General features: G+C 37.6%; 1 protein-coding gene across 5 annotated transcripts in view; it reads left to right on the top strand.

The window, feature by feature from the left end:
• The window catches only part of ZRANB3 (zinc finger RANBP2-type containing 3), a 301,075-nt gene that overhangs the window by 166,890 nt on the left and 120,466 nt on the right, over positions 1-13,719 (top strand). For all 5 annotated transcript variants that reach the window (XM_070389710.1, XM_070389696.1, XM_070389716.1 and 2 more), the window contains one exon: positions 671-756. In XM_070389710.1, coding sequence (XP_070245811.1) covers positions 671-756 — 86 coding nt within the window. The remainder of the gene's footprint in view (positions 1-670; positions 757-13,719) is intronic.

Raw genomic sequence — 13,719 nt, 5'->3', positions numbered from 1 at the left:
AATTAGATAGTGGTGATCAAGGCACATTTTGAATATACTAAAAGCCACTGAAATATACACTTTAAAAATGAACAGTAAAAGTGGTATATGAATTTATATCTCAATAAAACAGTCATTTTTTAAAACGCTTATTAACAGTGAAATGCTGTATACAGCCTATTTAAGTTATAAAAATTAAAAGATTTTATGATTCTATTGATGGGAGTATAAATTGGTATCATCCTTTTATAATGCAGCATGGTAACATCTATCAAAATTTTAAAAACATGCCATAATTTCTAAAAATGTACTGTATAAACCCATCTATTAGAAATGCAGATGGGAGATGGATGGATGGATAGGTGATTGATGGATGTATATGTACTTTCATGATGTCTAAAATAGGCTTGGTGGAAAAATTCTAATTGTGTATGTTATATGATCATGTAAATAAAAGAGAATATATAAAGATGCATATATAGGCATACAAAACATATAAATATATATTGAAGAAAGAGATAGGAGTTAGTCCTGAAAAATAGGATGGCAGGATGGGTAGGTAGAGGGGAAGGAAGAGCCTTGAGGAAAAAGAGGTGCATTTTTGTTTTTACTATTTCATTAACTGGACTTACAATAACAGCAATTAACTTGAAAATATTACAGCATATTGAGAATACCTATATTGTTACAGCTTTTCATGCAGATTGAAGCTCTCTTTCCACAAAAATTTGGAACATGGACTGAGTATGCCAAAAGATACTGTAATGCACATGTCAGGTACGAAAAACTCTTTTCTGTAAGTTTTAATCCTATTTACCGTGAACATTAAGCTCTCTTAAATTTTTTTTTCCAGGGTTTTATAAAGTCATGGTAGCTATGGAACAATTTGAAGTAAAATCTTGGGTGAATGACCCATATATAGAATGAAAAAAAGGAGTAGATAATGGAAGTTTTTCTTTCTTTCTTTTTTACCTTTCATTTTTAAAATTATTTATTTGTATCGACCAGATGGATGTGCACATTGTTCAGAAATGATAAGTAAGTGGCCATTTTGCTTATGTCTTCCAGTTAACCATTTCCCTTCCCAGGTAACCAGTGTTGGCAATTTCTTATGTATTTTTCTATAGGTACTCTATGCATGAAAAACACATATGGTTATGTATGTATAATATTCTTTCATTTTATTTCTACATGTATAATATTATGCTGTACACATTGTTCTGCACTTTGCTGTCTTTACCTACTGTATATTAGAGATCTTTGAATATCAGCTACTAGAAAAGCTTTGCTATTCTTTTAAAATGTTGCTGTGTATTTCAGTGCTTGGATGCACTGTAATTTATTTATGCAATCTACTATGTATTATAGTGGCAAAGAGCATGCAAATTAGAATTAGACTACCTGTGTTTTATTTTCACATTCAATACCTACCAGGTATTTCATTTAAGAAAGTAACTTTACCTCTCTATCCCTCAATTTCTTCAGCTCAAAAAAGAGAATAATTATTCCCTCCTTTGAGTTATTATGTGACGAAGTCTTGAATAGTGACTGGCACATAGTGAGCACTCAATAATTACTAGGTATTTTAGTGTTCCGTGTTATATATTCAGTACATGGGAATAAGTCTGTAACATAAATTTATTATAAATGGAATTGCTCATACAAAGGGCATTTGCATTTTTATATTTTTTAAGCATTTGCAAATTGTGCTTCTCAAAATTTATACCAATTTATATTCCTACCAGCAGCATGATTATCTCTTTCCTCACACCTTACTAACATATTCAGAGAGAAATTATTTCTCATGCCAATGTGATCTGATAGCAGTTTTAATGCACATCAGTCTTCTTATGTTATTAAATGCAGCTTAACATTTTTTCATACTTGTAGAGTCATTTATACTTTTTTCCTGTCAGTTGTCTGTATTCTTTGCCCTTCATTCCACTAAGTTTATTGGCTCTTTTACCTTAATAATATACTGGAAATCTTTATATATAGTGGAAGTCAGCTCCTGATATTTGATATGAATCCCACCTTTTTTCTCAGTATATATGTGTGTGTATGTGTATTTTATTTTTTCCTTTCTACAGTTCCCTGAGATAACCCCATGCAGTTGAGATGTTCTGATCCATTCCATTCCATTCTAGTGCCACACAGTAGCAGGATTAGTTCCCTAATCCTGATCAAGGATAGAAACTGGGCCCTTGACAGTGAAAGCTCGGATTAAGACTATACATGGAGAAATATTCAGTATTAATATAAACCATAAACTCATTAAAAAGCCTAATACATTAACCATATGGAAATGGAATTTATATCAGGAATGCAGTCATTGTTTAATATTAGGAAATTTGTTAATATAATTAGCCATGTTACTAATGAAAAGGAAAAGCTTCATTTCATTTCCTCCATTTATGTTGAGGTATAATTTGATGAAGTTCAGCATTTATCTTCGATTAAAGTTTTGAATATAAGTTATTCATTTCATGTATGTCATTTATATAAATGTAAATACATATTTTATGTGTATGTGTGTGTGTGTGTTTTAAGTCTAAAGCAACCATCACATGAAACACTAATACCAAGGCGAGGGGTTAATTGTCTTTGCACTTTACCTTTATTCTGGGGATATTCGTTTAACTACTCAAAAGAAAAGCAGGAGGTAAAATTCAGAAAGAAAAAGGCAAAATTATCATTATTTGCTGCTGATACCATTATTTAGAAGACCTGAGATAATGAGCTGAAAAATGTTCAAAACCAGAGAGATTTCATTAAGGTATCCTAGCACAAAAGCTGGAAATAGAACTGCCTTATGATCCAGCAATCCCACTGCTGGGCATACACACTGAGGAAACCAGAAAGGAAAGAGACACGTGTACCCCAATGTTCATCGCAGCACTGTTTGTAATAGCCAGGACATGGAAGCAACCTAGATGCCCATCAGCAGATGAATGGATAAGAAAGCTGTGGTACATATACACAGTGGAGTATTACTCAGCCATTAAAAAGAATACATTTGAATCAGTTCTAATGAGGTGGATGAAACTGGAGCCTATTATACAGAGTGAAGTAAGCCAGAAAGAAAAACACCAATACAGTGTACTAATGCATATATATGGAATTTAGAAAGATGGTAACAATAACCCTGTATACGAGACAGCAAAAGAGACACTGATGTATAGAACAGTCTTTTGGACTCTGTGGGAGAGGGAGAGGGTGGGATGATTTGGGAGAATGGCATTGAAATATGTATAATATCATATATGAAACGAGTCGCCAGTCCAGGTTTGATGCTCGATACTGGATGCTTGGGACTGGTGCACTGGGAAGACCCAGAGGGAGGGTATGGGGAGGGAGGAGGGAGGAGGGTTCAGGATGGGGAACACATGTATGCCTGTGGCGGATTCATTTCAGTGTATGGCAGAACCAATACAATATTGTAAAGTTTAAAAATAAAATAAAATTAAAAAAAAAAAAAGAAAAACAAAGTTGTATACAGATAATAAACAGTTTTAAAATATAATACCAAATAGATGCAATACTGGATATTGTTAGGGAGTCCTTAATCATGGTTCTTGCAGATTATAAATGCCAAAAATTTGCCTACATAAAACAAACACATTAACACATTAATACATTTGCCTTTTGGGGACTAGGAAAACCTAAGTGGTCAGAATACATTTCTTTTCTGATTAGGACTTACCACGTGAAAATATAAGTGTTTGAAGTGGAAGCCTGTCCTTTTCTTGCTTTTGAATGTAGACACTATTTGAAAGAAAAGTTTATCTGTATGCAATGCTTGACTGGGGAGATTGTGTTCTATTTCCTGTTTACTGTGTGTGTATGCTCAGTCACTCAGTGGTGTTGTGACTCTTTCAATCCATGGACTCTACCCTGCCAGGCTCCTCTGTCCCTGGAATTTTCTAGGCAAGAGTACTGGAGTCAGTTGCTATTTCCTTCTCTAGGAGATCTTCCCAACACAGGGATCGAACCGAAATCTCTTGTGTCTCCTGAATTGGCAGGCAGATACTTTACCACTGTGCCACCTGGGAAGCCCTTCATGTTTACTAGAGAAAGTCATTTCAAGACTGTTATCATGCCTCTTAAGGCATTTTCTTTCAGATTCCATTTCATAAGTTTCAAGTTATTCCTTTACTTCTTTACCTTGGAAGCACTGTTTCCATAGACTCTGTTTCAGATCAAGGCATTTCCTGGAATTTTAAGTTAGTTTGTAGAATGTTAATTTTTTTTTTCCTGTAATGTTCTGAATCTATGAAGTTGTCATTTTCACACTATAATTCTGCAGAAACCAAATTATGGTGAGTTATTCAGTTCTAAACCCTTATTTTATATTTGAAATGTCATGACTATATTAAAAATAAAGTTAAATGAAGCTTGAGGTAAAACAGAACTTTGCCTTTGTAAAGCATATTAAATACATAAAGGATGGCAAACAGTTATAATACTTATGTGAAGTGATTTTGAGACAAGAGTCTAGGTATAGGTAACTACTTAGCTGGCTTGCTTTGAAAGGTACAGAGAAAGTATTACTGAATCAGAGCATCTCATTTTCAAGATTCCTTACATCATTCACACCACTGGGTTATATTTAGAGGAAGCTATAAATTCAAATATGATTTGAAGAAGACAGCACATTCAATTTTCAACCAGGAGCGCATTAGAGCTAGAAAGACTTTATGATCAAGTGGTCCCCCTCTGTCATCTTATAGATACCTGGTGAGGTTAAATGGCTTGCCGTCTGTGTGACTTCCTCTTACATTATTTTTCACTTTTCCTGGCAGTAAGAAAGACTTGCTGCTGCTGCTGCTAAGTCACGTCAGTCATGTCCGACTCTGTGCGACCCCATAGACGGCAGCCCACCAGGCTCCTCCGTCCCTGGGATTCTCCAGGCAAGAACGCTGGAGTGGGTTGCCATTTCCTTCTCCAGTGTATGAAAGTGGAAAGTGAAAGTGAAGTGTCGCTCAGTCGTGTCCGATTCCTAGCCACCCCATGGACTGCAGCCTTCCAGGCTCCTCCATCCATGGGATTTTCCAGGCAAGAGTACTGGAGTGGGGTGCCGTTGCCTTCTCCGAAGAAAGACTTAGGCAAGGGTAACTTTAATAAATGTTCTTTTATAAAGAAAAAAAGGCACAAGATAGTCCAACCATGCATCCTGTTAGCAGCAGTCACCTCCCTGATGTCATGGTTGAAGGTTAAGAATATCTTTATAGTAATTTATCAAATTTTATGAACTTTCTTTCTAGCTCGTATTTTGTGCCCATTCCACTTCTCAGAAGAAATAGTTGTCTAAATTTTTTTAAATTTTTTTACTTTACAATATTGTATTGGTTTTGCCATATATCAGTTGTCTAAATTTTTATGACAGGAAAAATGCTGAGTGATTAGTACATATTAAAGGTATGTGTATGGTCATTCCTTCACATTGGAGAAGGAAATGGCAACCCACTCCAGTGTTCTTGCCTGGAGAATCCCGGGGACGGGGGAGCCTCGTGGGCTGCCCTCTGTGGGGTCGCACAGAGTCAGACATGACTGAAGCGACTTAGCAGCAGCAGCAGCATGGTCATTCTACACCCGCTCATGTACTCTTGCCTGGAAAATCCCATGAATGGAGGAGCCTGGTGGGCTGTAGTCCATGGGGTTGCTAAGAGTTGGACACGACTGAGCGACTTCACTTTCACTTTTCACTTTCATGCATTGGAGAAGGAAATGGCAACCCAGTCCAGTGTTCTTGCCTGGAAAATCCCAGGGATGGGGAGCGGGTGGGCTGTTGTCTATGGGGTCGCACAGAGTCGGACACGACTGAAGCGCCTTAGCAGCTTAGCAGCAGCATGGTCGTTTCTACAAAAGTGTTAATTAGTAGGTCATGTCAACATCAGTAAATGTCTTATGAGGAAATGCACTGTACTTTGTCCTCAGCAGCGTTGAACTCAATATTCTCAGCCGTGGCTACATAGAGATCAGGTCTGTTCCACTTGCGAATAGCTCAAATCTGAGAAAAATACTTAATATACGGGATGGCAGAGATAAGTTTGAAAAATAAGTAGCTAAAAACTAATAGGATAAATTCTGCACTTGTGCTTAGAATGTCTGCTTTGTATGAAAGCGTTTGAGAAATCCTCACCTATTATCAGTAGTTCAGTTTACAAAGACTTCTGGTTTTGAATAACCCTAGGCTAAATGAAAGTCAAGTGTCTATCATAACTGATAAAAATAAAGTAATGTTAGGGCACACTAATCAGAATAACATCCAGTATATAGGATGGTTCTACTCTGCTCATTGATTAGACCACAGCTGGAGTATGGTTAAATTTTGAATTAATCCATTCATTCAAAAAATATTTATAGGGTACCTGTTATTGTGATGCTATATGCTAGGTATCAAGTGTGCATTAGAGCAGCAGTCCCCAACATTTTTGGCATCAGGAATCGGTTTCATGGAAGAGAGTTTTCCCACAGACCTGGGGGAAGGAGGAAGAGCAGAATGGTTTCAGGATGATTCAAATGCATTACATTTATTGTGCACTTTATTTCTATTATTATTATATCAGCTCCATCTCAGATTATCAGGCATTAGATCCTGGAGGTTGGGGAACCCTGCATTAGAGAATGAAACCCAAGTTATCCCAGCCTTCATTGAATTTTCTAGTCAAACACTAACCAGATAATTTTAGTTGTATTGAGCATCATAAAAGGGAAGTAAAGGAAATGAACTAAGCAAGTCAGAAAGGACTGAAGAGGCATCCTGTGAGTAAGTGATACTCATCTACATTCCAGGAAGAGGAATTTTCTATGGTAAGGCCCAGAGCAAGAGAGACGGCTATGCTTTTGAGGAACTAAAAGCAGTTCAGTTCAGCTGAATATTCTTGAGCTAATTGATCCTCTTGAGAGGATCTCAAGACAAGATGGAATTAGGCAAGGGGTCATCATTATACAGTCTTGTTATTCATCATAATAGCAGTAAGAAGGCATTGGAGGGTGTTTTGTGTTGTTTTTTAGTTATTGTGGGTTTTTTTTTAAATTACAGTAAAATATGCTTGAGGAAATCTCTCACTTTCACCCTTTTAAAGTTTACAGTTCAGTGATAATAAGTACATTCACACTTACTAATGTTGCTGTGCAGCTATCACCACCATCCATCTGTACAACTTTAATGGGCACTGAAACTCTGTGCTCATTAAGGAGTAATTTCCCATCCCTACCCCGCACCCCAGGCACTGCATTAGGGACTTTAAAGCATGAAAGGACATGCATGATTATGTTCACAAGTTTTTTTTGTTATTTTTTAAGACAGTGTTTTCGTATGATTCAGAATTCTAAACCTACAGAAGCGTGTATACTTGGAAAAAATCTCCCTTTCACTGCAGTTTCCTTCACTTTAGGCAACTGTGTACAGGTTTTTAGTCTTTCCACAGAAATTGTATGCTTTTTCAAACAAATTTTTATTTTTCACTGGTTGTTACAGACATACACATTGTTTTGTACTCATTTGTCCTTTCTTTGTATATGTAGATACCTTTTTTTTTTTTTTTTTTTTTTAGTGGCTTTGTTATTGAGAATATCCATGGTTTCTGGTTGGCAAGAAGTTGAGGAAGTTTGTATACTTTTATTTTTTCTAGGAAAGTGGAGTGACAGTTACATGTTCAGAGAAATGGTAAAATTGGGGATTAAAAATTTGATGAATGTTGACGTGGTGTGAGATTTTGGTGAATGGGGGAATGAGATAATGAGATTAGCATGGTAGAATCAGTGTGGCACTGGGGAACCATTTGAGCTCAGCAATTCAAGATTTGTAATGGAACCAGTCTTCCGTAAGGTATGGCTTCCCAGCATTGTGGGTAGAGACTTGGAAAAGTCTTGGAGCCATCCAAGGTATTTTTTATACTAGCTTGCAATGCATGGACTGTCGGCCAAAGGAAATTATGCTATATTGTTAAAAACAAAAGTAATGTATAGACTCAGAAATGAAAGCAAGGTGAGGAAGTATATTGTGGACATGGTTAAAGTTGACTGAGAGGTACTGGTGAGATAGGCTACATTGGGTGTGAGTGAACAAGTGGGCTAGAAGGACGGGAGTACTGGAGAGTGGAAGGTCTGAATTTCCCAGGTAGGGCTATTTTTCAGGATTGGTTATAGCCACAGGAGTGGAATGATTGGAGTGGATTTTAGAAGGTCACCAGAGACAAGGAATACAAGGAAATAAAAGAAAACTAAAAGTCATATTTTAAGAAGCATGTTAACAAATGAAAACATATCTGGAAAAATGTTACCAGAATACTGAGGGGATTTCATATTCATCTCTACAAGTGCCTAATATTGATTGCCTGGTATATTTAAGGCATTATTTCAGAGCTGCTGGCAATACAAAGATGAGTAAGACATAGTGCTTGAACTTACGAAGCTTATAGAAATTTGAAAAAGAAAGACCTAGAGGGAACAAATCTTTAAATATTTAAAGATCTGTCATGTTTTAAAGGAATTAGACTTTTGCTTTGTGGCCTCAGAGAGTAAACTATTATCAAGGAATGAAACTTAATGGGGAGGTAGGTGTTGGCTTAATACAAGAACTTGTAAAATAGGCATATGTATATTTACTTCTGCTTCATTGACTACGCTAAAGCCTTTCATTGTGTGGATCACAACAAGCTGTGGAAAATTTTTAAAGAAATGGGAATACCTGACTACCTTACCTGTCTCCTGAGAAACCTGTATGCAGGTCAAGAAACAACAGTTAAAACTGGACATGGAACAATGAACTAGTTCCAGATTGGGAAAGGAGTATGTCAAGGCTGTATATTGTCACCCTACTTATTTAACTTCTATTCAGACTATATCATGCAAAATGCCAGGCTGGGTGAATCACAAGCTGGAATCAAGATTGCCAGGAGAAATATCAACAACCTCAGAGATGCAGACGATACCACTCTAATGGCAGAAAGCCAAGAGGAACTAATGAGCCTCTTGATGAGGGTGAAAGAGGAGTGTGAAAAAGCTGGCTTAAAATTCAACATTCAGAAAACTAAGATCATGGTATGTGATTCCATAACTACGTGACAAATAGATGGGGAAAAAGTGGACACAGTGGAAGATTTTATTTTCTTGGACTCCAAAATCGCTGTGGATAGTGACTGCTGCTACAAAATTAAAAGAAGTTTGATCCTTCAAAGGAAAGTTATGACAGAGCTAGACAGTGTATTAAAGAGCAGAGACATCACTGCCGAAGATGGTCCTCATAGTCAAAGTTATGGTTTTTTCCAGTAACAATGTACAGATGCAAGAGCTGGACCATAAAGAAGGCTGATGTCAAAGAATTGACGCTTTTGAACTGTGATGTTGGAGAAGACTCTTGAGAGTCCCTTGGACTGCAAGGAGATCCAACCAGTCCATACTAAAGGAAATCAGTCCTGAATATTCATTGGAAGGATGGATTGATGGTAAAGCTGAACCTTCAATACTTTGGCCGACTAATGCAAAGAGCCAACTCATTGGAAAAGACCCTGATGCTGGGAAAGATTGAGGGCAGGAGGAGAGGAGGGCAACAGAGTATGAGATGGTTGGATGGCATCACCAACTCAATGAACATGAGTTTGGGCAAACTCCAGGAGATACTGAAGGGCAGGGCAGCCTGGCATGCTGCCCTTCATGGGTTTCCAAAAAGTCAGACACAACTAAGCTACTGAATAACACCAACAAATGGTTTTCCCAGTAGTCATGTGTGGATGTAAGAATTGGGCCATAAAGAAGGCTGAGTGCCAAAGAATTGATGCTTTCGAATTGTGGTGCTGAGAGTTCTTTGGACAGGAAGGAGATCAAATAGTCAATCCTAAAAGAAATCAACCCTGAATATTCATTGGAAGGATGGATTCTGAAGCTCCAATACTTTGACCACCTGATGCAAGTTCCAACTCATGGAAAAGACCCTTATGCTGGGAAGGATTGAGGGCAGTAGGAGAAGGGAGCAACAGAATATGAGACGGTTGGATCGCAGCTCTGACTCAATGAATATGAGTTTGAGCACACTTCAGGAGATAGTGAAAGACAGGGAAGCCTGGCCTGCTGCAATCCATGAGGTCACAAAAAGTTGAACACAACTTAGCAACTGAACAGGGCTTCCCTGGTGGCTCAGACGGTAAAGAATCTGCCTGCAGTGCAGGAGACCTGGGTTCAATCCTTGGGTCGGGAAGCTCCCCTGGAGAAAGGAATGGCAACCCACTACAGTATCCTTGCATGAAGAATTCCATGGACAGAGATAATCCTGTCAGGCTACAGTCCATGGGATCACAAAGAGTCAGAAACTACTGAGCAACTAACACTTTTAACCCTAGAGACTATGCAACAACAATACATGTGTATATGACAATAAAATATATAACACTATACAATAAAAATGGAATGGAAAAATAGCATAATCCCAACTATACTAACAGGTAAATTGTTTTCTTTTTTCCTGTAATTCTACCCCTATCTGTATATCTAATAATTTTATATAGTTTTAAATTAATGAGGTGGATGAAACTGGAGCCTATTATACAGAGTGAAGTAAGCCAGAAAGAAAAACACCAATACAGTATACTAACGCATATATATGGAATTTAGAAAGATGGTAATGATAACCCTGTATGCAAGACAGCAAAAGAGACACAGATGTATAGAACAGTCTTTTGGACTCTGTGGGAGAGGGCGAGGGTGGGATGATTTGGGAGAATAGCATTGAAACATGTATAATGTCATATATGAAACGAGTTGTCAGTCCAGGTTTGATGCATGATACTGGATGCTTGGGGCTGGATGCACTGGGACGACCCAGAGAGATGGTATGGGGAGGGAAGTTGGAAGGGGGGTTTGGGATGGCGAACACGTGTATACCTGTGGCAGATTCATGTTGATGTATGGCAAAACCAGTACCATATTGTAAAGTAATTAACCTCCAATTTAATAAATTTATATATAAAAAAATTTTAACATAGCCTACATTTGATGCTATCATCTGCTACTTCACTTAGTGTAACACTTATCCCATTGTCTTTATCAGTTGTTTTATTTTCTTTATTTTTACTGCTGTAAAGATGAAAGAAAGAGTTAGTCATTCAATTGTGCTGACTCTTTGCAACCTCATGGACCGTAGGCCACCAGGCTCCTCTGTCCGTGGGGTTCTCCAGGCAAGAATACTGGAGTGGGTAGCCATTCCCTTCTCCAGGGGATCTTCCTAACCCAGGGATTGAACCTGGGTCTCCTGCATTGCACGCAGATTCTTTAAAGATAAAGATAGTTGATTACTTTGGGGAAAATGGTTTGTAATTATTTTAACAATACAAAGAGAAAAGTGTTTTTAAATAAGAACAAATCAACTGAACTCTCACTGTCCAGAGATAATCAGTACCTAATGTATTAATATTTTTAAACTTTCCCTCTACGTAGCCTTTCTATTAGATTCATGGGGGTAGGGAGACAGGTGGATAGATAGGCAATTTTATGTAGATAAGGTCGTATTATGCATACTTTTCTGTAATATGCTTTTTCATTGAGTACAATTTTACATTGTCATCCTTTATCAATAACTAAAATACATCATTTTTATTGGCTACATGGTATTACATTTTATATATAAGATACTCTGCCAGAGTTCTCTGGTGGCACAGTGGATAATAATCTGCTTGCCAAGATGGGAGACATGGCTTCAGTCTCTCGTCCAGGAAAATTTCACAGGCTGCAAAGCAGCTAAGCCAGTGCACCACAGCTACTGAACCTGTGTGCTAGAGCCCAGAAGCCACAACTACAGAGCCTGGTTCTGCAACTACTGAAGCTTGAGTGCTCTGGGGCCCATGGCCGCAACTACTGAGCTTGTGTGCACAAGTACTGAAGCCTGCTTACCCTAAAGCCTGCATGCCTTACAGCCCAAATGCCACAGCTACTGAGCTCGCATGCCTAGAGCCTGCACACAAGAGAAGCCACTGCAGTGAGAAGCGTATGCACTGCAACAAAGGGAAGCTCCTGCCCCCACAACTGGGGAAGGTCTGTGCACAGCAACGAAGATCCAATGCAGCTAAAAATAAATAAACAAAATAATTTTTTAAAAAAGATACAATGCCATGTATTTTAGATATATTATCTTTAATTCTTTCAACAATTCTACAAGGTTGATGATAATATGTCCATTTTACAGAGGAGTAAACTGAAATTAGAAAGGTTAAGGAACTTGTCCAAATCACAAAACTAAAAGGTGAAAGAGAAGTTGAAACACTTTTTGTCACCACTTTTCTTCTGTTCTCTTTCCTATATTTGAATTTTTTGGTAATTCAGTATCCGTGTTTATATGGTTGACTAAATAGAATAAATAGACTAAATTAATGTTCTCTAGTAAATCCAATAGTTGAGTGTTCCTTTCTTGGTCAACTTTTTATCTTTAATTATTCTCTTTTATTCTATCTTTTGGTTTTTATATTGCCATCAGTGGTTTGGTTTTTTTTTTTACTCAAAGACTCTAACAGATCTGTCAACTTCCAAAAGGTCATACAAGCACATAAAATAATCTTTTCCTTTTTTCCTTTTTATTTCCTGGAGACCTCCTTCCCATAGCCTTCTGTTCTGCTCCAATCTGGATTGGTTTTTCTTTAGGCATGGTGCAAAGCTGTCTTTTGAGTTTTCTTTTGCATTTCTGTATTCGAAGACTTTTCTTTTTTAGTTTATTTTCTGGTCTTTTTAATGTTTTATTATGGAAAAAATTCAGTATACACAAAAGTAGAGAGAACAAAATAAAGAGTCCCCCGTGTACTTTTCACGTACCCAAAGAGCATCAGCCTTTGTCAGCTTATGGCCAGCCTTGGTTAAGCTATACTCTCACTTACCTCTGTGAAAGTGTGTTAGTCACTCAGTCATTTCCAACTTTGTAACCCCATGGACTGTGGCCCGCCAGGTTCCTCTGTCCGTGGAATTCTCCAGGCAAGAATATTGCAGTGGGTAGCCATTCCCTTCTCCAGGGGATCTTCCTGACCCTCTTACCTCTACCACCCCATGTTATTTTGAAGCAAAGCCTAGATATCAGATTTTATCCATAAAATATTTTAATAAATATATCTAGAGAGTAAGGACTCTTTTTAAGAAAAAAAGTATTATAGTATTATCATGCATAAAAAGATTAAAATTAATAATAATCCCTTAATAACATTAAAACCCTCATCAGTATTTCAGTACTCAGTTATTTTGTGAATGTCAGAATTTTACAGTTTCATAAGCTTTTCCCCCATTGTTTGAGTCAGTACTCAAATAAGGCTCACATGTTACAAATCATAGATCCCACTCTTGATGTCCTAAGTCTCTGTTAGTGTTCAGATTTCTCCTCAATTTCTGAGTTTGATTACTTTTAATTTATTGAAAAAACTATATTGTTGCTGTAATCTGGGTTTTGCTGTTTGCATCTCCACGGTGGTGTTTAAGATGTTCCTCTGTCCTCTGTATTTGATGCAGAGACTTTAATTTTTTTAGCAGTTCTGCTTTTCTAAGGATGTTGTATTTTTCCATTAGAAGGCCTATGATATCTAAGGCCTTCCTTTTTGTAATCTTAGTAGCTGTTAATATTCAGTACACTGTTTATTAAATCACTGCTGCCGTTGCTGCTAAGTCGCTTCAGTCGTGTCCGACTCTGTGCGACCCCATAGACGGCAGCCCACCAGGCTTCCCCGTTCCTGGGATTCTCCAGGCAAGAACACTGGAGTGGGTTGCCAT

Source organism: Bos mutus, chromosome 2 (genome assembly GCF_027580195.1).
Source record: "Bos mutus isolate GX-2022 chromosome 2, NWIPB_WYAK_1.1, whole genome shotgun sequence".
Taxonomy (NCBI): domain Eukaryota; kingdom Metazoa; phylum Chordata; class Mammalia; order Artiodactyla; family Bovidae; genus Bos; species Bos mutus.
Note: the sequence above shows the minus strand (reverse complement) of the source record. Positions and strands in the feature narration are given on the sequence as shown.